Here is a 25,738-nt window from a genome sequence, read left to right as displayed (position 1 = left end):
GAGGAGGGGGTTATCTGCAGTGTCCTGCCTCTAAGACAAAGCCTGTTACTGAAAACCTACGTTATTGAACAAGTTTGTTTCCTTCCCTCCCAAGGGTCCCTTGGTGACACTGTTCTTAGTACACAGTGTTGATACTCTTCTTCTAAAAATCACCATAAAGCAATTTTAAATGAGGAGTTTGCATTTTTCTTTCATAAATGATTTTTTTAAAAGGTAAGTGGAGCTCTGCCTTTCTTTGGCTTAGACTGAAGTTTTGAGGGTTTTTTTCCTCCTGCCCCCCAACATAATCTCATGCTGTGATCCACCTGATATTATCAGAAATGGGTCCTGGGTGCAGGAGACATACTGTGTGGCTAGACCTTCCCTTTCTATTTCCTGGCTTTAAGGTCATAGAAGGGAACTGGGACTGGAAGGACACACATTAGGGCAGAGGAGTTGCCTCTAATTACAACGTTGAGAAACATTAGCATGAGCTCCTCTGAGTTGAGATGGTGTCAGTGGGTGGACAGTGACAGCTGCCACATGTGCAGGGCTCGGTAACCTAGCAGAGTGTGCCGCCGAGGACAAGAACAATGTTTTTGTTCCAAGTGACATTTATTTTCTTTCTCCTGGGTAATAGACAAGCATAATAGATGAACCCATCACCTACATTAAAGGCCACTGTGATTCACGAGGCTTTGTGTCCATTCATGGCAAAAAACCTTCACTCCAAGTCTATGAATAATTTAAAGGGTGGCAGTGGATAAATGGAAACTTGCTTTTTAGAAGAATCTTTAGAAGAGACAAATGACTAGACATGGCATCAACAATGACTCCCTAACTGTATAGCAAGCAGAAAAATAGGCATATTATTCAAAAAGCATGCCAAAGTAGGCATCACCATCACGGACAATTTCTGATTCAATCGTAATCATTAAGATTTCTCAATCAAGATAAGAATATAGAGAATCTAAGCTATAAGCAATAATTTATAATCTTAGCAAAGTCCTTTCACTGTATCAATTAATAAGCTAATCATCACAACTTCCATACAAACATTCTTTTTTTTTTTGGTCTTCTTTTTTTGGGTCATTTATTTATTTATTTTTAAGATGTTTTTATTGACTTCAGAGAGAAGAAGGGAGAGGGAGAAAAAGATAGAAACATCAATGATGAGAGAGAATCATTGACCATCTGCCTCCTGTATGCCTCTTACTGGAGATCGAGCCCGCAATCTGGGCATGTGCCCTGACCAGGAATCAAACATAACTTCCTGGTTTTGCTCAACTATTGAGCAACACTGGCTGGGCATAATTTTTATTTATTTTTAAAGATTTTTAAAAAGTTGACTTTCAGAGAGAAAGGAAGGGAGAGGGAGAGGGAGGGAGAGAGAGAGAAAGAGAGAGAGAGAGAAAACATTAATGTGAGAGCTGAACATTGATTGGCTAACTCCTGAACACCCTCCACCAGCGATTGAGCTGGAAACCTGGACATATGCCCTGACCAAGAATTAAACTGCAACCCCCAGGTGCACACGATGACACTCAAACAACTGAGCCACACCAGCCAGCTTTGTTTTAGGATTGATTTTTAAAGCAGATAGATAAATCATGGCCTGTGAGGAGCAGGAACACTTAAGGTGTGATGACTTTGGTTGGGATGTTTGTTGAGCTAAAATCAAGGGGTAAGCTGGGAGCTGAATTTCTGCTATTTCCCCGAAGTCACCTGATATCTGTCTGATTCAGAAATTTGGGTGACTAGATCCTCAATGGGAAGACAGAAGATGTGGGCTATGAAGAAAGGTGGGGGATTATTGTTCTTACAAAAACAGGTTAATCTCCAAGCTTGGTCTTTCTGATTTGAGTCTACCTATTAAAGGTGTTTGGAAATATCTTTCTGATGACCAGGCCTTAGTTTACAGGCCTTCCCCAGCTGTGTGGCTGAGTCAGAAGTCATACTGAAGATCAGTGCCAGGCAAGGTGCCTGGAGGAAGACATACTTACCTGGTTGCTGAGATCATCTTCCCCAGGTAAAGCATATGGTTGCACTAATTGGCTATGGCTGACACAGGGAGTGGTGGCCCAAGGAAGCCCAGAGGCTGCCAGACATGTTTATTGGGCATCATGGGGTGAAGAGTTCCTTGCTGAATGCCAAACAGAGGCATCGGCTGCTTAAGGGTGCTCAGTGCCAGAAGGCTCAGTGAATCAGGTGCTACTACTCCTTTTAGAGTTCGCACACCCATTCCAGAATGCCATAGTGCCTACCACTCCCTGTCCTATTCCCATTACTGTGCTATTTGTCATTTGCCATCATAAAACCAGACTGTTTCATTCATGTATATTACCTCTCTGGTTGCTAATACAAAATAAATGATTTGTGGGACTGAGCAGCTCCCCACAGACATTGCTGGTGATTTTTCTCAGCCAACCTATAGAGGGTTGTCTTTGGGAATCCTCCCAGCTCTTGTTCCTGAGAATCATTAGACAACCTTTTCATCTTAATTTTTTATTAAATTGTTCCCCTAGTGGAACAGAGAAGCAGTTGTGAAATTGAAGATTTTTAACCTAAAAATTCTCATCAGCTTTCTGTCAGTTATTTAATAGTTGGAATTCTATTAATCCTGTCCAGAGTTACTAAAATAATCTCCCATATCATTTTTTATTTATTTTTATTTTTTTACTAGAGCCTGATGAACGAATTCGGCCTGGCCTGTGGGATTGGGACAAAACTGGCTCTCTGACATCCCCTGAGGGGTCCTGGATTGCGAGAGGGTGCAGGCCAGGCCGAGGGACCCCACCGGTGCATGATCACGGCCAGGGAGGAATGCAGGAGGTTGACCAGCCAGAGAGGGACTACGGGAGGGCTCCAGGGCATGTCTTGCTCAGTTCTGATCCACCAGAACCCAGCAGCAAGCTAACCTACTGGTTGGAGTGTCTGCCCCCTGGTGGTCAGTGCACATCATAGTGACTGGGCAACTGGTCGACTGTCTGCCCCCTGATGGTCAGTGCATGTCATAGCGAGCAGTTGAGCAGCCTTAGCATATCGTTAGCATATTACACTTTGATTGGTTGAACTGACGACCAGACGACCAGACACTTAGCATATTAGGCTTTTATTATATAGGATTTTTAAAAAAATTGATTTCAGGGAGGAAGGGAGAGGGAGAGAGAGAAATATCAATGATGAGAGAGAATCATTGATTGGCTGCCTTCTGCACACCCCCTACTGGTGATCAAGCCCACAACCCAGGTATGTGCCCTTGACTGAAATTGAACCCGGGAGGGACCCTTCAGTCCACAGGCTGATGTTCTATCCACTGAGCCAAACCAGCTAGGGCTCCCATGCCATTTTAAAGTATATATTTAAAATACTAAAACTAATTCATTTCAAACTCTTTACCTTCATTCAGTAGTGAATCATCTTAACTGGGTATCAATGAACCCTTCTAAGTGTGGCCTTTCAGACACAGCTGGGCTTGGTGAGGTCTTATCTATGAATAGAGTGCAGCAGGAGACTACCAGTCTCCTAGGAGATATGCTTTCCTAAATGCTGAAAAGATGTAGCTCGAAAAGTTGTTAGCTTTGTTCATTAATAACAACTCTTCATCAAAATATCAACTCTTGTATTAAACTAGCCCTACATTTGCAGAAATCCTAGCCTTTAATAGAATATCTTTCTTATACTCAACTAAACTCCTTTCCTTAGACCTTTGATCTACACTGCTGTGCCTGTGGCTGAGTGGGTAAATCAGCCTACTTGGGGGTAAAACATTCGTATGCAAGATAATAACATGAATATGATGTTATACCCATGGGAGAAACAAAAGAAGAGGAGACACTTGATGGTAGCATTTAGAGAAAAATAAAAAGTTAGAAGGAAGTAGACTTGTGAGAGATTTGTTTCTGTTTGGAGTGAAATCTCACTAATCTTGCTCCTTATATAATGTTGATAATATGACACAAGCATGTTGATGGATGTACAGTGGAGCTAGACACCATCATTCCAGATAGATCATACCAACATATTCCTCATTTCTCTCTTACTTGTCAATCCAATAGAAAAGGAATTTGATTTGTCTAAAATATTTGCTTTAAAGAAAGCTATATTGATTTTCAGTGCCTTATGGTTCAATAAATTAAGCCAAAAATTTAGGGAAATTTTTTCTTAAGTTGTATGCCAAGATTTGAGAAATTAGAATAATAAATTTAAAATAAAATCCCAGCTGAAGAAGGAGAAAATATTTAGCTGGAGGGAAATTTAAATACAGAAATAATTTAAAACTCAATCATTATATCATGTTAAAAAATTAAAATGAAAGACATATAACTTCTTTCTCATTTAATAAACTCAATCATAAGATGATGCCTTAGGGCAATGATGGCAAACCTTTTGAGCCCGGTGTGTCAGCATTTTGAAAAACCCTAACTTAACTCTGGTGCCATGTCACATATAGAAATTTTTTGATATTTGCAACCATAGTAAAACAAAGACATATTTTTGATATTTATTTTATATATTTAAATGCCATTTAACAAAGAAAAATCAACCAAAAAAAATGAGTTCACGTGTCACCTCTGACACCCGTGTCATAGGTTTGCCATCACTGTTTTAGGGAAATATTTATTTGTAACTGTGTGTGTGTGTGTGTGTGTGTGTGTGTGTGTGTGCGCGCACACACACACATGGATGTACATATGCTTCTGCAAATTCTAATTTGATGCTTTTATGCTTTCCATATGGATCACTGTAATACTGATTCCATAATTTTAACCACAGTTTATGTTTCAAATTTCAAAATACACAATATATAAAAGACGTTCCCTTTTGTGTCACTTATCCTTGTCAAAACAAAAATGAATTTCCCCAAGGGAGAACTGTATCCTGTTAAATACTTTAATAGTATATCTAACATAAGTTAAGTGTTTCTTTCCAGATCTAGAACAGTGGCATAAGGTGACATTCTTACCAAGCAAATGAGGTTACGTCCTTCAAGTGATAATTTTCAAAGAGAGGAACGGTGTTGAAGTAGTATATTATTGGACCTACTAATAACGAATACTGAAGAGAAATATTTCAGCCAACAATGGTTATTCAGGGATTGTTTATTTAAGTCTCCTTTGAGACATCCTCTATTAAGTCCTGCTCTATATTCCAATTCTCTCTCCCTAATGTCCTGGTTGCCCAACTGCTAACTAATACCTTCTTGATTAGCCTACATTATACGAAGCATGGAGAATAAAAGAGAAAAGACAGTTATCTTGCTATGTGTTTACAGTTTTTGTAAAAAAAATCTTTTAATGTGGATGGTCTCATAAGTAAAGACCAAACATATGGTGGCTTGTTCTCTTTGAATTACCTTTATTTAGCATTCCCTCTGAAGTTACAGAAAATTCTTGATCTTCACACCACTACCATGACCTTCAAATTTATTACAAAATATTGTAAGTAATTCATCATTTTTTATCTTCCTTGCAGTGGACTATATGCTCTCTGAGAGTGGTGTTTTTTCCTATCTGGTTCACTACTGAACACAACTGGCATATAGTGGATAGTATAGTGGGTAAATGTGTGGACTGGGCATTATTGGAGCCTCCTCAGAAAAATTATTCTGAACACAATTTGCTGCTCAGGGCTCAAATCTGCCTAGAGGTTGTACTATGCTTATGGATGAAAGCTTCATAAAAGAATAAGCTCTTCTGTTACATAGAGAAGAATATATTTCTATTTTGCACAAATGATATCATAATATTAATCCAAGCTGACCAGACAATTTTGTTTTGAAATTTTTAAGACTAATCAACCTGTTAGTATAGAATTTCCTCAAAAGACAAAAGGATGAGGTCATGTAAAAAATCTAAAGTATCTATTAGAAAAAAACATTAGCCACTTGTTTTTTCATTTCATAATTGTTTGAGATAAGACATACTGGTATTGTTATCTATTCACACTGGAATATTATTTTAATTGAAATATCAATTGTAGTCCTGAGAGCATGAATGCGTTAAGGCAATAAAAAAAATAAAAAACAAGAAAACATTTTAGTGGAAAAGATAATACTTCAATTGACTTGAATACTTTTCTTGTAATGATATTCTTTTTGTTATGTTTATTCATCCTTTCCCTTAACACAGCAATCAGTTAAGTAGCCCATTGGGTTCCTCTTTCTCATTGAACAAAGCAGTGAGAAGGTAAAGGGAAGTGTTTGGCTGTAGCCAGCACCACTAAACAGCGAGGAATTTGTTATGGAAAACTTACCTTACTCATCTGAGGAGTGTGAGTTTGAAAATAAAATCATTTCCTAAGATTATTCTCAACCACTTAGACTACCTTTGGGGTTCATATAGCAGTGGAACTGAAGCAGAGCAAAAAGATGAGAGAATGAGCATGCATTGCACATTATGAGGATTTTTTTGCAATGCATATAAAGAAAGCTTTATCTGGCCTCAGAGTAGATCAGATATTTCCTATATTTGTGAAGAAACTAAACAGCAAACCCACTCCCCCAAACTGAGCTCTGATTATGGGGAAACAGCCTGGAGGCAATGGAAATCTTCATTTGCTAAAGGCTTTAAAGAAAAAATCCTGGAATCCTCAGTAATTTGAGTAAAATTGGAAATTAAGAAGGATGTCAAAGAGAACTCTACGATTTCAAGAGTAATGCCAGAATGTTCATGCCCATAAAATCCTTCCCAATGATCAAAACAGAATCCTGCCAAAGTTCATCTAGAACTGACTTCAGCTTTTTCTAGACGGAATTCTCTAACTCTTGATTTTTGTTGTTATTTGAAATAGAAAAGCACTAGCTATGTAAAATGTTGAATAAGGGCTAGTGGAGGAACAAAGAAGTGACGGTGGATGCTCTGAGAGCAGGGAACAAAGAAAAACAAAGAAAAGCAGATAGAAAGGCTTTCAAATCACAGCAGACTGGTGGAAGCAGAATGAGGATGAACAGCCTTATATGTGTTTCAAGCTTTTGTGGCTGTTGGTTAATGTTTGCAAAACAAGTGATGTTTATATAATGATGTAACCAGGTGTTAGGAAAATACATGGGGTAAAACATGCATGTTTAAGAAGGTAGATTTTTTAGAAAAAAATTTATTTTATAAAAATGTCTTTTGAAAGATTGCCATTAGAAATGATTTACATAAAAGCTAAAGTTCTGATGCTTGAAGGGAGAGGATTTCAGCTACTTAAGGCGGTAAGTCAGTGTGATGAGTATAAACTTTAGTATCAGGGAGCTTTGGGGTGATGATATCAAGTAAGTTTGATACTATGTCTCATTTTTTTCATCTGTAAAATGGGTTTTATGCATGCCTACATAAAATGGGATTGTAATGGAGATTAAATTAATTAAGTGGTCTGTTCTAAATATCTGGCACATAGAAGAAATTCAGTATGTGGTGGTTGTATTAGTGAAATTACAAATCCCCCACAATGGTTAAGTAAATGATGGGCCAGAAATTTAAAATTTAAATTTCTTAGACGATTAGGCAACATTATTCAACAGAGTACTGGAAGACCCTAACTAAGAATCCAATCGCATTTCCTGCCCTGTCCAATTTTAATTCTATGAATTGCAAGACCTCCTGCTCAGCGGAGAATCAATAATAACCTTTATGCAGTTGACTCACTAGAGCAGCTTATATAGGCTCTTGGTTCTTTTAAAAGATGGGATGCTACATCAAATTAGGAAAGGAAGGAATTAACATAGTATTTGCCATGTACAGTTCTTTATTAAAAAAAAGATATTGTAACTAAATCACCGTAAGTCATTATGGTGGAAATGTACAAATACCAAAATGATTATTCCTTTTTATTTGGTATAATAAGTTCACACAGAACTTATCTATTATGAGCTTTCCAATATTCAATTATTTTTGATTTGCAAAAATGACAAGTGCATATGGCTTAACCAAATTGTTACTAAAGCAAAGGTAATTGATTCACTGCCTCATTTTATCTGTAGAAATGAGACAAGGTATAAATGAATACATAGAGTTGAGTATTTGTGGTATATATTTGTCAAATAGTTGTATATGGAAAGCTATGTAAAGGAACATTTTAGGGGAGGACATAAATTGTCAGTAGCATTTGCTATCTTCAAGCTTAGCTACAAATCCAGCAGCTGGTTTCTCCTACTCAGGAGTGATTCAAACCTGAGCCCTATGCAATTCTTCAACTTCAGAACAGGATATCTGATATATATAAAAGCCTAAGTGACCATCGCAACCGAACGGACAACCCAACAGGCTGCGTGGAGCGACCAGGCAGGCAGGGGGCTTAGTGAGGGGTGACCAAACGACCAAACAGCAGGCAGCGTGGGGCGACCAGGCTTGCAGGGGAGGGAGTTGGGGGTGACCAGGTGGCAGGGGGGGCAGTGAGGAGTGACCAGGCTGTGGGGGGCAGTTAGGGTGACCAGGCCAACTGTGTGGGGTAGTTGGGGGTGACTAGGCCAGCGGGGGGGGGGGCAGTTGGGGGTGACCAGGCAGGCAGGGGAGGCAGTTAGGGGTGATCAGGCAGGCAGGCAGGTGAGCAGTTATGAGTCAGTGGTCCCGGATTGTGAGAGGGATGTCCAACTGTTGGTGTAGGTCTGATCCTGGGGATCGGGCCTAAACCGGCAGTCAGACATCCCCCGAGGGGTACCAGATTGGAGAGGGTGCAGGCTGGGCTGAGGGGATCCCCCTCCCCCACCCCCCCACACAAATTTCATGCACTGGGCCTCTAGTTAGTTTATGCTTCCCAACTGATACTGTGTCCATTTTGAAATTTCATTGAGTTGTCATTCTGCTTGCTATATTTTTGGCTTTTTTTTTTCTTGGCCCTAGGAATTATTTCTGATGCAGGTAACTCAGTAGATTAATGAGACTTTTTTTTCTCTTTTTAAAAAATATGTTTATATTGATTTCAGAGAGAAAGGGAAAGGGAGAGAGAGATAGAAACATCAATGATGAAAGAGAATTATTGATTGGCTGCCTCCTGCACACCCTCTACTATGAATCGAGCCTGCAACCTGGGCATGTTCAGAATTGAACCAGGACCCTTCAGTCTGCAGGCTGATGCTCTATCCACTGAGCCAAACCAGCTAGGGCAATGGGACGTTTCTTAAATGTTATATAAGTAGCTGAGTTACTGACTTAAAGATGATAGAAATTGCTTTTTTCTCAAATAAGCTCTTAATTTAATTTATATTTTAAAGGTTTTTGTCTGGAAACATTAACATACCTTGAGGAATTTACTAACTATAGCTTTTCATGTAGTATTATTAGCAATTAATGAAGTAAGATTTTGCTGATATCTTTAGAGACTAACTATTAAGCAACAATGTTCATCAGATTATGAAGCTTCACACCTTTCTATTTTAAGAAGCTATTTCATCTCAACAGAATATCCCACTTCCATTGGCTAATGTTAGAAATTCAGAATCATTAGCTAAAGTAATTGTTTCATGTGATTGGTCTTTAGAATGTTATAAGCTGTAATAAAATTACTGAATTAAGAGCAATTAATTGGATTATTTCGAATATATTCTAACCAAATGCTATACCTGTCATCTTTTTTTAAAAAAATCTTCATTGTTGAAAATAGATCCTCCTCCCCCGTGATTAACCTCTTCCAGCCTGCTCCTGACCCCCCCCTCGACCCCAGGCCCTCACCACCCCATTGTCTGTGTCCACGGGTTATTATGCCTGTCATTCTTTTTTTTAAAAAAATATATTTTTATTGATTTCAGAGAGGAAGGGAGAGGGAGAGAAAGATAGAAACATCAATGATGAGAGAGAATCATTGATTGGCTGCCTCCTGCACGCTCCCTCATTGGGGATCAAGCCCGCCACCCAGGCATGTGCCCTTGACCAGAATCGAACCTGGGACCCTTCAGTCCGCAGGCCGACGCTCTATCCACTGAGCAAAACCGGCTAGAGCTATGCCTGTCATTCTTGACGACCACTTAAAAACTACCAAAAGAAAACTGTTGCTGAATCTTAGTGCCATCAAAACAAACCATCTAGAAAAGTTTTGAAATGCCTCAAATCTATATAGTTTGTACCACCTGAGAATCCGAAAATTTATTTTGGATACTGCCGTTTAAGTATTATCCCAGTGCCCCATAGGTTTAAGGAAGAAAGTGAAAGTTTGAAATACTTTTTCTAAGTTTTTAACCCATAAACCACAGAGGTAGGAATAGAATGTATGTCTAGCAGTCATGTGTTAGACCAGGAGTTGAAAATTCAAATACCTTCACTAGAACCACAGAGTACTCAGATGAGTGGAGACTGCACAAAGTCTCAGGATTGAAAAAAGAGAAAGGGCTGAGGAATGTGGAGAACTTAAAGGCAAATAGCCTTTTGAAAGGACTAGCCATCATCTAGCTCCCAGGTTGTTGTCCTATGGAAATATGGTTCCAGTAAAACCAGATACTGTGATTTTCAAATGCCTATGTGTAGAATTTTACATAATATAATCACCTATTTAAATATTGGTAATTAATTCAAATTTTAATCTTTGTGGATCAAATAAAACACATCAGTGGGCTGTTAGGAAGCAACCTCCGGATGAGATTCTAACATCCTCTGTAGATATATAAATGCTATTAAAAATGAAGGATGTTGACATGCTGTCCTTCATTAATATTTATGACCACTCACAGGAAATATTTATAAGAAAACTAGGATATTTCATTAATCAACAGATAGTAGGTGCCCAGTAGGTTGCCACAACATATTCATTACTAAGAATATATTACTTTAGTATGTAATGAATATTCATATTCATTAAAAAGGGTAGATGTATTCACTGCATTTCTCTAGTTTGTAAACAGGTTAGTTGAGGCAAAAATAGAATTTCCTGATGGGGTTGTAAATTATTGCTAATAAAATATTAAGAAAGGATCAGAGTTGTATATAAGGGATGATTCTATAAAAGATGAAGGTAGAATAAGAATACTTTTCAAGTTATATATAGCATCATGTATTGTTTATTATACAAAATGGGGGAGAGGGTAGACAGTATAAAGAAGATAAAATGTGAATATTTTATTATTCTAGATTGTAACTTTCAAATTGAAATGTTATGTTTGACAAAGTTGAAATGAAAATTTTATATAGATGTAGGTTAAGAAAAAAAAAACATGGAGAAATATACAGATGCTATGAAATAATTTGTAGTTCCCTGGAGGGTCAGAAGAGAAATTTACAGAATCATGGAGCACAATGTGTCATGTAGCTTCTCCAGACAACACACAGCATCTGTTCAGTGGATAAAGCAAAGGGCAAGGAGTAAGGGCCCATTTCTGTTTCTGTCATTTGATTGCTCTGGGACCAGAGGAACATAGTGTCATCTTTTTGCACTCAGGTCACCCCAGATGTTAAAAAAAGACAACGGGTTTCCCAGAGGCATTTTGTGCCTCAGTTTTGACATTTCTAAACCACTTGCAGAATTTTAAAATTAAGGCTCCCACAAAGGCAGGGGATGCTATTCTCTCTCGCCATAATTTACAGATTTTTAATGAAGACTTGAGCTGGCCAGCCACCGGTCAGATGACTATTGGAATATTCTTGTTTGCTTTACATCTCTGCTCATCTCCAAACCCATCATGTTCATTTCTAAGCAATGTTCTTTTTATACACTTTTTCTTTGCATTTAATTCAAATAAAAAAGCAGCTCTAGGCAGATTCATTATTTAAATCGCAGTCTCTATACTCTCATTTGGAAATCGAGGCATCCAGATATGTCAGGCTGCAGTGGGGTAAAAAGATGAATATGTTCCGTGCAACAATCCAGGGGCCCAGCCATCAAGCATGAATTACATGAAGTTCATTTTTCTTTGCATCCTCTACAAGATTTCCTCCACTAGCTTTGAGTGAGATGTTAATTTTATATTTTACTCATATAATTATTTATTCTTTAGAAAAATATAACATAAATGAGGAACTTGAGGATTAAATTTATAGGTAAAAGTATACTTACCTCTGTCTTAGAGTTTGGTGAACATTATGGAAAATAATACTTTTTCTATATACTCTAATTATATGTGAACCTCCACACCAAATCCCCAAATAAAGATAAACACAGAAGAGTCCACACCTTATAAAAAAAATCATTCTCTTCTATTAGCTTAATGCCTGACTTTCAAGAAATTCGATAAGTTCATATTATTTAATGTAATCTATTATATAACCTTCTTGGGAATCGACATCAGTAAATAAAATGTTGATTTTAATTTAATAAAATCATTGATTCCCATTAATTCATTTACATTGAATTACAAGAATATTTTGCATATGTATATATGCACACACATACATGTACATACACACACACACATATATATATGCGCACATATATACATATCCATACAGGCACATATACGAATAAACATTCATACACACACTATTTTTTTTTCTTAGTTTGAAGAGTGATGTAAAAATCAGAGGCTCTGGAATATAAAAAACAGAGAAGAAGGAAGCATTATCTGCAAACACTTGGCTGCATTTTACATTCTGACTCCCACACGAGGCATGTACTCTTCATGGATATTAGCATATTAGCAAAATCTTACTGGGGAAACAATTGGATTTTTAAAACAAGCCAGCTTTACCAGTTCTCTCCTCCAAAACAACTCCTACAAATACTGTACCTTCCGGAGGGGTTTGAGCTTGGTCTCCATTATGAAGTCATACTTGCAGAGCTCACAGCAGCGTGTGTCTGAGCTCTTGATCCACTGATGGAGGCAGGACTGGTGGACAAAGCGCAGGGTTCCCGTGCAGCGACAGGGTGTGATGAGGGGGCTCTCTTCATCCCCTTCGCAGTGACAGATCCTGGGGAAGGACACAGCGGCCAGGGTGAGATCTCCCACCAATGGATTTCCTCCCTCGTTCATCCCAGGCTGTATTAGGAACTGCACCCTAAGCTTTAGAAGGCATGGCCGTTTCATTCCAACTTGATACTAGAACTGCATCTATGACCGATATTAATTTTCTTTCATTTGCACAGTCTTTGCTCGACTCTTAAGTCATGTTAGGAGGCATTAACACTACTACACTTCTACACTAAAGCCAATTTTAACAGCACAACTATTGAGCTGTGTCCCAGCTTAATCTGTTTAACAGGTCAGTATCTATGGCATATGCTTTCATACATAAAAGTTCTAAATGCGAAGTCTTCTAAGGAATTTTGTAATCTGATAATTTCATTCTTTTATTTGATGATAGATTTACAGGGGCATGGTGTATCATTTAGACATAGGGTATCCTACCAATGAGGAAGAATTCTGAAAAATGTAACATATTACCAAAGAATAAAGTGGATATATAATTTCCCACCTAGGAAATCTATATATATAAAAGCCTAAGCAATCGTTCAACTGTTCAACCGTTAGACCGTTCCATCATTTGATCAGTAGCTATGACACACACTGACCACCAGGAGGCAGATGCTCAACGCACAGGCATGGAAACATGGAACAGACAGATGCATCTCAGAGAGAAGGGGGGAGAGGGGAGGGCAGGAGGAGATTAACCAAACATCTTACATGCATACTAGAGGCCTGGTGCACGAATTCATGCATCAGTGGGGTCCCTTATCCTGGCCTGCAGGGATAGGGCCAAAACCAGCAGTCAGACATCCTCCAAGGGGTCCCAGATTGCGAGAGGGCACAGGCCAGGCCGTGGGACCCCACCGGTACACGAATCCGTGCACTGGGCCTCTAGTATTATAAATAGTTCCCTAGAAAGATGCACACAAATTTGGTCACAATGAATGGCCTAAACTGTCATAACCATCATTGTTTAAAAGTTACAAAAATTACTGGTTGCATAAAGTTCAAGTAGAGTAAATCCTATTGTTTCAAAATGTTAATTACTACATCTTCCAAGGAATTCAGAGTTCAACTAGTTTACTGAATTACCATGAATTTTAGAGCCATAGATTCACAGTGTATGAAATAATAATTCTCATCTTCAAATTTTAAGACATAGTTAACCTGAATGTGGTGAATTTAAGTCCTAGTCCTTCAATAAATTCTTATGATTTAACTAGAGGCCTGATGCACGCATTTCGTGCATTTGGGGAGCCCCTCAGTGCCGGGGAGTCCTTCAGCCCGGCCTGCACAGTCTGGGATCCCTCGCTCCTTACTGCCCGGTGGCCTGCAGTGGAGGCAGGAGAGGCTCCTGCCACCACTGCTGCGCTCTCCAGCCTTGGGCCTGGCTTCTGGCTGAGCGGAGCTCCCACTGTGGGAGCACACTGACCACCAAGGGGCAGCTCCTGTGTTGAGCATCTGCCCCCTGGTGGTCAGTGCATGTCAGCCACGGGCCGTTCTTTCATTCAGTCAATTTGCATATTAGGGTTTTATTATATAGGATCAGCTGTTACAGTTGATAATACCATTAATTAGAAATATTTGCTTGAAATCTGTTCAGAAGCAGGAATGAAGCATTGAAAAATATATCTGTATAGTTACTTTTAGAGTTCAGCGACGGTGGTGCCCTGGAAGAATGTTTAAATTGCTGCTACTGCTCTTTCCTTTTCAGTCTGTGTGCTCTGTTCTCCAGAAGCAGGAGTTTTAAAGAGTGGAGTTTTAAAATACACTTCTATCTACCTCAGCTGCCTCCCCAGGGGAAATGAAATGGCTGCACAGCTTGTTACTGCAGCAAGATACAGGAATTGAAACCCAGCCCTTCCCCAACCTCAAAATAAAGAAGTAGGACACAGGGCAGCGGTACTTGACTCTCCGTTTCTTAAGCAAAAATCAAGTGAGCAAAAGCAAACACTGACTTCTAAAGTCCCAGGGGTGGGAGCGGTGGGATGAGAGCATAGTCCACCTTCTCCTGGACCAAGTTAGGAAGGAACAGTGTTGGTTGTGGCAGCACGAACAAATGGCTGATGTGGTGGGGACAAACTGAACATTATCTGAGAACCAATTTTTAATCTAAAAGCCTGAAATATCTCCTCTTTCCAGAGGTGTAGTTTGTAGGGATCAAGGCTTAGTCTACACTGTATCACACCCATTGCCAACTGAGTGTTGGCTGCACCATCAGGCTCAGTAGAAGACTGCTGAGCAAAGGAACTGTTCCGTCAACACTGACTTATTATAAAAGCAACCAGTGAAGGCAAATCGGGTTTCTGTAGCACTTCATTTTGTTGTAATACTTATCCCTGGAGCCTTTGAAACTTAATGAATTATAGGGCAAGAGAGGTTGATATTTCTTAAGTCCTCGAAACTCTTCTCTCCCTGCTGTTACACAAAGATACTCCCTTAGGTCAGGGGTCAGCAAACTATGGCCTAGTTCTTCCTGCTGCATGTCCTTGTAAGTAAAGTTTTATTGAAACACACCCATGCACATTGTTTATGTAGAGCTGTGTTTGCACTATACCTGCAGAATTGAGAGTTGTTGCAGGGACCATATGGTTGCAAAGACTAACGTATTTACTATCCATCCCTTTACAGAATATGTCTGCTTACTCCCACCTTAAACATGGTGTTTATGAGTTAAAGACAATGCATGAGTATCATGAACAATAATAAAAATCCGTCTTACGAAAAATTACCTCAACTTCTGCAAGGAACAGAAGTTGAAGTAAAGGTTACATAGAGAAGCACACAATAAAAGTGAAAGTCCCTCCTGACCTGGCATTGGAGCCTGCTGAACCATGAACAGTCTGCAGGGACAGGGAGCACAGTTTCTCATTTGAAAAATAAAAACTAGCAGTTAATGCCATCTGATAATTCATCACTAAAAATCAATTGTGTAAAAGGAATACGGCTCAGCCATAAGGAAAGATGAAACACTGCCATTTGTGACAACATGGATGGACCTTGAGAATATTATGCTAAGCAAAATAAATCAGACAGAAAAAAAGGCAAGGACCATATGCTTTCACTCATACGTGGGATATAAAACTGAAAACAACGAATGAACAAATAAGAAAAAAACTCATAGACACAGACAACAGCATGGTGGTTAGCAGGGAGAGTGAGGTGGGGAGGGTAGTAAATAGTAAAGGGGATCAAATATATGGTAACGGAAGAAGATTTGACTTTGGGTGGTAGACACACAGTGCAATATACAGATGATGTATCACAGAATTGTACACTTAAAACTTATATAATTTTATTAAGCAATGTCACCCCAGTAAATTTAATTTTAAAATGTCAAAAAGAAAATACGAATGTGTGAAATGCTGCACAGCTGTCAAGATGATTCTGAGGCTCTGATTTTTTATTGACATGAAAACTGTAATTTATTCATAAGCAGATTTACACAACGACCTTGATGGTTACTGAGTTCAAACTGATCTGAACTGTTTACTGATTGTATAGTCCAACTTACTGTATCTTACAGACTCCTTTAAAAAAAATTTTGCTGAAACTGTTACCTGAAGTATCACCAGCATTTTTTTCCCCATAAAATTAAGATTATTTCCCACAGGAAAAATCAAGGGCTTAATTCATTTTCATTCCCATTTCACAAATTTTATTTTTACATTATTTTAACATTTTGAACTTTTCCCAAATTATCCAAATGATGTTGGATCCCAGGAGACTTTTTAAAACCATGTTGAGATTGTTCTAAATGAATTTAAGAGCTAATTATAAACTTCAGATATCTACTAGAAATAAAAAAATGTGATAATGCCATTACAGAAAGAATTAAACAAATCTTAAATTGATATACTTTATACAAACTACAATTGCTAAATTATAAATGAAAATATAAACATGCTTTTTCCAACAGAATAACTGTGCGCACAAAATGATTTCAACAATGAAATTGCATTGTAAAACATTTATATTTTTGATGCATGTTTACCTTATGGGAAATTATAGTTTATGATTTGAGTGATTCTGTAAAATCATTGGTGATCTTCATTGGTGTCATTTTTTGGCATTTTAGCATATGAACTGGCTGCTTAGAATTTAATCAGCATATGTTGAGACTTTCACATTCTATAATTTGAATAAACTTCTACTTCTGTATTATTTCTAGCTTTCTGTGAAGAGCAGACTACAAAATACCATTTCTGAAATTAAATTTTGAAAATTGTGTGTGTGCGTGTGTGTGTGTGTGCACTTCAAAAGTCCCTTAATGTTAAGTTTTAAGAAAAGTAGGCTTTTTTTTGTGTGTGGGGGGGAGAGGGGAGGGATCTTATGTATCTCAAAATGACCTCCACTGCTCCCCACCCCTTCTCTTACAAGGCTTCTTGGTTCTGGTAGAATAATTTTTTTCTGCATAAGTTTTTAAAAATAAATCATCAGTGAAAAAAATATTCATGAAGGCCATAGTGATTATGTAACTTTGAGAATTTCCCCCCCTATTCATTTCTTTGTCATTGCATTCACTCACATTTTCTTGGTTCTTGCTATATGCAAAGGAAATTCAGATCATAGCATCAGCATGTAGAGTAAATTGAGAGGCAGAGAAAAGAATTTGCAGGCAGGGGCCCCACTTGGGCAACTATTACCATCATCTCAGTATTAAGAATCTGGAACACCATGGTGACATTGGGGAGGAGATGGGACACTTGGCCTGCAGAGCGTGCAGAGGTCCCGAGGACCTTGCTGGGTTTCCATGACTGGCTGTGGCAGCCTGCACATTTGTAATATGGGCCTCCTGAAGGCAGTCACCATCTGTAATCTGCAGACGGCATCTCACGTGCAGGCCTGTCAACTCCCTCTTCCCATGTTCCGTGCCACATTTCCATTTCTCTTTTGGCAAATCTTTCTGGTATTATCTCCTCACATCCTTACCTACATTTTTCTCCATACTTCTCTCTAACTAACTAATCTTTAAGCACAGTAATTATGGATACTGCTGTGTTTGTAATGGTTTCATTTGGATATTTTTCTTTGTTCAGAACTAATCATCCTACTTTAGAGTTTGGCATTCATTATTTGAATTCACTTCACTAAGCCAAAAAAATGACTAGAAGACATGTTGGTCAGAGCCATATTGAAAGGTATTAAGCTTTGGGTGAGAAATTAGTGCTCAAGTAAATGGGTGAGGAGGTATAATCTCTCTCTCTTTTTGAGAAATACAGCAGAGCAATGAAAGGGGAGCAGACTAGAGAAAGTTTGAGTTTTAGTTTAATTTTCTTTTCACAGGTTTCTTATTCATAAAGCAGAAGTGAAGGTGCCAAAGAGAGGGTTTCCTAAAGAAAAAAAAAAGGCACATAGACAAGAGAATGCTCCATTGTTAAATGAAGGTTTTTGAGTAGTTGAGAAAGTATGAGGCAAGAAAGTATGGTAGAGGATTATCTTTGCAGGGAAGCAGACAGTTTCCTGTGAGCAAGAGGTAGAGAAAAAATGACAGTGAAAATCAAAGGTGATGGAGGCAGAGGAAATCACAGTAGCTGGTGCTGGGAGGCCTGAATATCTTCCGTGATACAGGACACAACATATAGGATACACAGATGGCAGGAAGGCATAAGGTTAAGGTCTTATAGAGGCTGTAAATAATTAGAAAGTGCCACTTGGAGAATGTAATGGGAAATTAGCCAAGCATGAATATTAGAACTGTGGAGCAGCCACGGGGTCCCTGGTGGGATGAGACAGCACGGATTTATAGTAGACGCTATTAACAGTACATTGTGACTTGGCGGTGTTCAGCAGTCAGACAGCAATCCTATAGGTAATAGCGCAATCTCACATCCTGAGATCACTGGGTCAGAAAAGGGAAGGACAAACGAGTGAAGCATTGTGGTGCATCAGAGATTATGGTATGAAAACCATTGGCCATGGGGTCTAGACTCTCAGTGAGCAGGAAGGTGAGTGAAACCATTGCATGGTTAATGTATTATGAGAAAAGAATGGGTTTGAGAGACTGTAAATCACAATGTTGGTGGAGAACTGATTTTGAAAATGGGAGGAAATGAGACAAAAACTGTTTATATGTAGAGTATTTGTGTTTCTCATAGTTGACTTCATATCTCTTTGATTGCATTTTTTCTCATTGTCATAGGAAAAATAATATGGAATAGTCTGGTGCTTGAGACTCACAAGAAGCAAATCAAATTCTGACTCACATCCTCACTATTTGTTCCAGGAAACTAGAGAAGTTCTCAGTTTACTCATGTGTAAAGTGAGGTTAAAAATACAATTTAGGGAGTCATGAGGATTAAATCACAAAGTATAATATATGGCACATCATAGGCAATCATTTGTTAATTTTATTATGGCTAATTTGTCAATTTTATCACAGGATTAATGCAACTGAGACTACTACTACTAATTTGGTTTATCTATGTCATTGCTTTCAGTTCTTTGGAACTCATAGTTTTGAGAAGATAGTTTGTAAGTTGCTTAGAGCAAATGCTTGTGAAACCAAGGTCATGAATTCTGACTCTGCACAGCTGCATTACTTACTGACACATTTGAATCCCCAGGTCAGTCAAGTCAAAGACATGTCTCAAATAAAACTAGGCCAGGGAGTACATTTAGACTGTGTTAGGCTAAATTGGGATTAAATTTAGCTTTGCTCTTCTATACATTGGATGGCCTCAGAGAAGTTTTTTAAACAGTAGGTTTTATTTATTTGTAAAATCTTACATGGCTATCATGAGGCTCAAATAAAATAGGATATATGAGAAAATATTGCAAAGTATAAATGTCATGCCACATTAAGGCCTTATTGTCAATCTATAAATAATCAATAACACCAACAAAAATTGCTGCTAGGTAACAGATGCAATACATCACACACTTTTTATAAAAGCAACTCAATTTTTCATGTCTGCATTTTAGTTTTCAGACTGTACATTTTTCATCATAAAGAACTGAGATGTAAGAAAGGGAAACATTTTCTCCATCTACTTTATTTCTTCTATCACTTTTCTGCTAAACTACCAACACTCTCCTTACAGCCAAGTTTAAGGAACTTTTCTAAACTCTTTATCTTTCCTATATCTTTTTGCATGGTTGACTAACCTGTCCTTTAAATTTCTCTCTTTTTGACTCATGTGACATTGCTCTTATATTGCTAACCTTAAATTTAAGAAAAGTGGAATCAGAAGGGCATATAAGATGATTGTAAGGCCCTGCTGGCATGACTCAGTGGTTGAGCACCAACTTGTGAACCAGGAGGTCACAGTTCAATTCCTGGTCAGAGCACATGCCTGGGTTGTGGGCTCACTCCCCAGTAGGGGGCATGCAGAAGGCAGCCAATCAATGATTCTCTCTCATCCTTGATGTTTCTATCTCTCTCTTCCTGTCCCTTCCTCTCTGAGATCAATAAAAAATATTACAAAAAAAGATGATTGTAGGTTTTGGAATAGTGAATACTTATGGAGGACAGATAAAAAAAAAGTTAGGATTCTGGAGCCTGAGAAGGTGAGAAATGATAGGGGAGATATGATAGGTGAGCTTTGATGGTGAGAGATGATAAAGGAATAATATGGAATTCAACATATGTAAATTCATGGCTCAGACTTTTCTACAATAATTAAAAATTGTAGGTCAAAGGGGCGACCTTCTAAAGTATGAGTGTAGTTATTTGGGGACAAATAAAAAGAAATACTAAGTCACATTTAACATCTGAGGGGAGAAAAGGGGAGGGAAGTGAAAATCACATGACAGCTTTCTTTGGATGTGTGAAAGGCAACTGGTCTTGTTCTGTTCTACAACAGCATCCAATGAGTAACAGCCAAAGGCACAAACAGAGCTTTCAAAAGATGTTAGAAGCTGCCTGAGGAGAGTGTAAATTTCCCATCATTGAAAGTACTCAAGCACAATATGGCTGACATAGTGTTAAAGCAATGATTTTCAACCTGTGTGCCACAAGAATTTTTAAAACATGCAATATCTGACTATTTGGTCAGGGGCACGGACCTTTTCCCCCCCTTATATTTCAAATAAAAAAATGACAACAGCCAACACAACAATAGCCATCTGGTGTGAATCAATCAAAATTATATCTATTTTTTGTCAGATCAGCAAAAAACATATTTTTGGTGTGCCGCAGAATTGTAGTAATTAGCTCATGTGTGCCATGAAATAAAAAAAGTTGAAAATCACTGTGTTAAAGGAACACAACCTCATATCCCGTTTCCAACGTTGCAATCTGCTATTCTTCCTTTCCCACAGACTGATTTCTACACCACCACCACCATTTCTTTATCAGCATTTCCTCTCTGCTTATCCTGGAAATTTTGTACTTGGCCTTTTTTTTTTCCTTCTATACTGACTATCCTTTTGTAGGAAGGCAATCTAGGCCCACAACTTCAAGCATTGCTCCTGGATTTGTGATTTTAAAACATCCATCTCCAAAAACAACCTCTGCCCCTCTAATAGCAAAAAACTCCAGCCAGTTTTCTAACTTCAATAACAGGGTATTCCCAAAGGGACACTTACTATTTCCTATATCTCATCTTCTCCAAAATAGCTTTTCATCTCAAAGATGCCATTCAATACATATCCCATTTTCTTGGTTTGCCCGTATCTTTGAACCTTCCATGTACTTCAAATTGTATATTGAAATTGTCATTAATGTGGCAATATTTTTCTCCCTCAGTGTTTTCCATATCTTCCTCATTTTCATCCTCACTGTCACCTCTCTAGTAGTTTTGAATGGTCAATTATCAATTACCTTTGACACAAACTATCTTTAAGGTTTTGCTCCTTCCAAATCATTTTTAAAACATACAGCTATTCTTAATATATGGCCACTCTTTAAGAACTCTATCATCAATCAAATAAAATCACCTGATTTTTATAGGACCTTCCATAATCCAAATTTACCTTGACCATACTATTGTTGTTATTTCCCACTAATCCCTAACATACAGGCTTAGTAGCATCTTACAATATTTACCAGATCATAAGCTATAACTTTTGCCACAAATAAATTACCACTGTGCCAAGATCTTGCTTCCTCTGAGCCTAGAGGGCAGTGTAAAGGTCTTGGGTGTGTTATCCATTAATCCCGGTGAACTCACAAATGTTGTCATGTTCTGTTTGTGTCCCGATGTGATGAACGTTGGGAAATGCTGGTGTGGTTGTTACAAGTACAATAAGCATTAGAATCATAGTTCTTCATATGTATGTTGTTAAGTTACTTGTCTTGTATTTTCAAGTTTCTCATCAATAAAATAAGAAAGTAGCAGCATCTACTTCATAGGACTATTTATAAGGATTAAGTTAATTGTCAATAAAGGATAAGTAGTATTTTTTAAAGGTAATGCTCAGATGGTTATTTTGCCAACCTACTGCATTCTGGTGATGTGTGCCTCTGAGAATTTCCTCAAATATAATCTCATATTCTTGATACCCTCCCTCTCTTGATAACACTGCATCTAAGTTGAAGCTATCCTAAGACTCACAGCATTAATGCAACAGCCTCTAAATCTTCTTCCCCTACAATGCTCATTTCATTTCTTGAGGTTTCATTGCTCTTAAATTGTGTTCCATACAGTTATTTTCCTTGTTGTTTGTTAATTGTTTAATCTATCTAAGTTCTTCTATTATGAGCTGAATAAATTCCTATTTATTAATTTTTTTCTTTGCATGGAAAGAACAGCATGATATTAAGAGTAATTTATATGATAAGAATGTTAAAAAGGCAGGGTAAAGATGGCAAATTACTAGACCATAAATGGCCTGGGAATGGTATAGCTTAAGGTATTACTTGAACATAGTTTAAGGTATTACAGAGCACAAACCAAAAGAGAGAGCTTAGTGAGATGATTTAGCAATTCTCAGAAATTGTTACCAACTACCAGCATTTTGTTTATGTTTCGGGAAAATTCACTTATAATGAAAGTGAGAAATGCATGATCCTTGCACATACCCTTTACTCTTTCATTAACATTTGAGGAACCAAACTGTGGTATACCAATTTTATACCCTCTCTGAGCATCAGAGGAAGTCAAGCAAACTGATCTGATAAAGAAAGGAGAAGTAACTCTTATTTAATAAGTAGAGAAGAAGATGGACAGCATTTAATAATAGTATTCTTACTAACAGCTGTTTCCAGCAACTCTGATTGACATGGAGTCAGCATACATTTTTGGATTTCAAAATACAAACAACCTTAAATCAGATTTTCTTTAGAGAAATGAAGCTAAGCATTATAAGCTACCATTCAGCCTGAGATTAAAAATATCTTGTAAACTCTAATTAAAAATATAATTATGATATTAGGATAAAATATTTTATAGACAGCTAATACAATTTTTATAATCATAAGATTGGCCATTCTGAATCTACAATCTTCTTAAGATCTACAGATGAGTGACAGCTTTTCACACACAAGTGATTTTTAGTGTTTACTTTTCTCAAAGGAGTATTTTCAACTAAAAAAACAAGAACCCTGCTACATAGAATGACTTCCTGAGTTTAATTTCATGCCCTAATTTGTCACCACTGACTTGGTCAACACTTCACACCATCTGCACAGGCTGGAGGGAATGATCAACACCAAAGACAATGGCATAGCAATGTCCCTGGCTCCTAGCTTGATCCTGGAGCTGATCCAAAGTCACAACTAATCAGCTGCATTTTCTTCCCACTAGATATCACACTGATGAAAAACGTGGAGAAGAAAATGATCACCTTGCTGTGCCAGTAATGAAAGCAGAGGAGGCCAAGTCTTATTTGTATTCAAAGGTTATTGTGGTTGTGTGAGCAGCAATGGATTGGGAATATTCTATTTAAATTGCTCTGCTTGTGGCCCTCATCACCTCTGGTTATGATTCAATTTTATTGATAACAGGAGTTTAAATCCTGATTGGGGTCAAGGATTCTCACATGGACTCCTGTGCTATCATCTAGCCTAGTGATCCAGTCTCATAGGGGGCTAGGCCCTCCTTGGGGACTTTCTGAAGGCTCCATGAGTTCATGGAGTACATTAGATGTTTCACCCCTGTATGATGGCATGTGTCACCCCTCGAGTCCCAGCCGCAAGTGCCCAATAACAGAATAGATCTTTCTCACTAGTCTTAGGGTCAGCTCAAAGTGTCCAAATCCTCCAAGTCAGGAGAGATAAAAATGTGGAATGTTCCCTTTGAGATAATCCCTATAAAATGATTTTGTCTACATTCTCACACATCGCAAACATTCATTTTATATGTAAGCTTTGAGGTTCTTTTGGGGTTTGTTTGTAAGATTGACAAAATTAAACTAGAGATATTTCTATGCAAGTAATTTTAAAGTTAATAGGCTCAATTTTTATTACCTGCATATATTGAAATGGAAAGAAAAAACAAAAGGACAGATAATACACACCCATTTGCTTTCTGTGTAGGTAAAAATAAATATATTTGGTCAGATACAGAGTAGGGCTTTGGTACATACATAATAACAGCCCTATCAGAAAAATATCATGATAACTCTTCAGTCTTCTTCTCTCCATGTGGCAGAGACTCTTTATTCAAATTGTTTTTGTGATAGCTCTTTCTTTGTGATTGCTAAGTGTTTGAGTCCTCATAACCTCATTCTCAACCAAGACTTCCTTCTGTTTTTTGTTCATTCATTAATCTTATCTAGCTGAGCATTACATCAAAGGAAGTCTCAAGTCTCATGGATAATTGACAAAGTAATTTATTTACAGACAACCAAGAATGCATTGAATGAATTAGAAATATACTTCTGCATACAAATTTTCCTATATAGGCAAGTAAGTCTCTCAGCAAAATATCAATGTTTTACAGTAGTTCCAGTACTTTTAAAAAATATATTTTTATTGATTTCAGAGAGAAAGGGAGAGGAAGAGAGAGATAGAAACATCAATGATGAGAGAGAATAATTGATTGCCTCCTGCACAGTCCCCACTGGTGATTGAGCCCACAACCCAGGCATGTGTCCTGACCAGGAATTGAACTGTGACCTCCTGGTTCATAGGTTGATGCTCAACAAATGAGCCATGGTGGCTGGGCAGTTCCAGAGCTCTGAATGAAGAATGGTCGGTCTTAATTCATTCACTCACTTATTTATCCATGTGTTCATTTATTTATTTGATCATTCTCTCAAGAAATAATTTGTTGCATATTTACTATGTGCAAGATCAGACAGGGTGCTGTGATGAATAAAAAGATAAATAAGTCTCAGGCTTTGTGCCCTTCATGGAGCTTATACTTGCATAGTTTATACATTGGACAATTGCACAATTAGCTAGAATCCAAGTTACAATGTGATGTATGTCATATCAAGTGCTGTTATATGCAAGGGAGATAAAGATAAAGTACATATTGGGGGTAGGGAGTGGTTAAGCCTAATGGAAGATGTAGTATGTGAAATAAAATTGGATCCTGGATGGAATTTTGGCAGGTGGAGATGGAAGCTGGTAGAGTACTCCAGACGTAGAAGATATTTTGCAGTGAATACTTAGAATTAGAATTGACCAGGTAATCTGGTCAAGTATGTGGCCAAGTTTGAAAGGAACTGAAAAGTTAGGGTGGGATGTCATGCTGAAGAATAAAGTAAGATTTGGAGAGCCTAAAATACATTTTCTTCATCCAGTGCCAACATGAAAACACACACACACACATGCACACACACACGAACACACATAAAATGCTTTAACTCTATTCAATTGTAACAGCAACTCACTAAAGAATTTGGTGGGAATGTAGACTGTTGCACCAATATGGAAAACAGTACGGAATTTCCTAAAAAATTTAAAAAATCAAACTGCCTTTTGAACCAGTGATACCATTCCTAGGAATATAGTCTAAGAATCCCGAAACACCAATCAGAAAGAGTATATTTTCATGGCAGCACTATTTACAATAGCTAAGATCTGGAAACAGCCCAAGTGCCCATCAATAGATGAGT

At 37.9% G+C, this 25,738-nt stretch overlaps 1 protein-coding gene across 7 annotated transcripts in view; it reads right to left on the bottom strand.

Annotated features, from left to right (window-relative positions):
* MARCH1 (membrane-associated ring finger (C3HC4) 1, E3 ubiquitin protein ligase) overlaps positions 1 to 25,738 on the bottom strand; it is a 622,174-nt gene that overhangs the window by 28,741 nt on the left and 567,695 nt on the right. For all 7 annotated transcript variants that reach the window (XM_005860516.2, XM_014534989.1, XM_014534990.1 and 4 more), the window contains one exon: positions 12,614 to 12,794. In XM_005860516.2, the coding sequence (XP_005860578.1) occupies positions 12,614 to 12,794 (181 nt within the window). The remainder of the gene's footprint in view (positions 1 to 12,613; positions 12,795 to 25,738) is intronic.

This window comes from Myotis brandtii, unplaced genomic scaffold, assembly GCF_000412655.1.
Source record: "Myotis brandtii unplaced genomic scaffold, ASM41265v1 scaffold136, whole genome shotgun sequence".
In the NCBI taxonomy this organism is placed as follows: Eukaryota; Metazoa; Chordata; class Mammalia; order Chiroptera; family Vespertilionidae; genus Myotis; species Myotis brandtii.
This window is presented reverse-complemented; position numbering and strand designations above follow the sequence as displayed.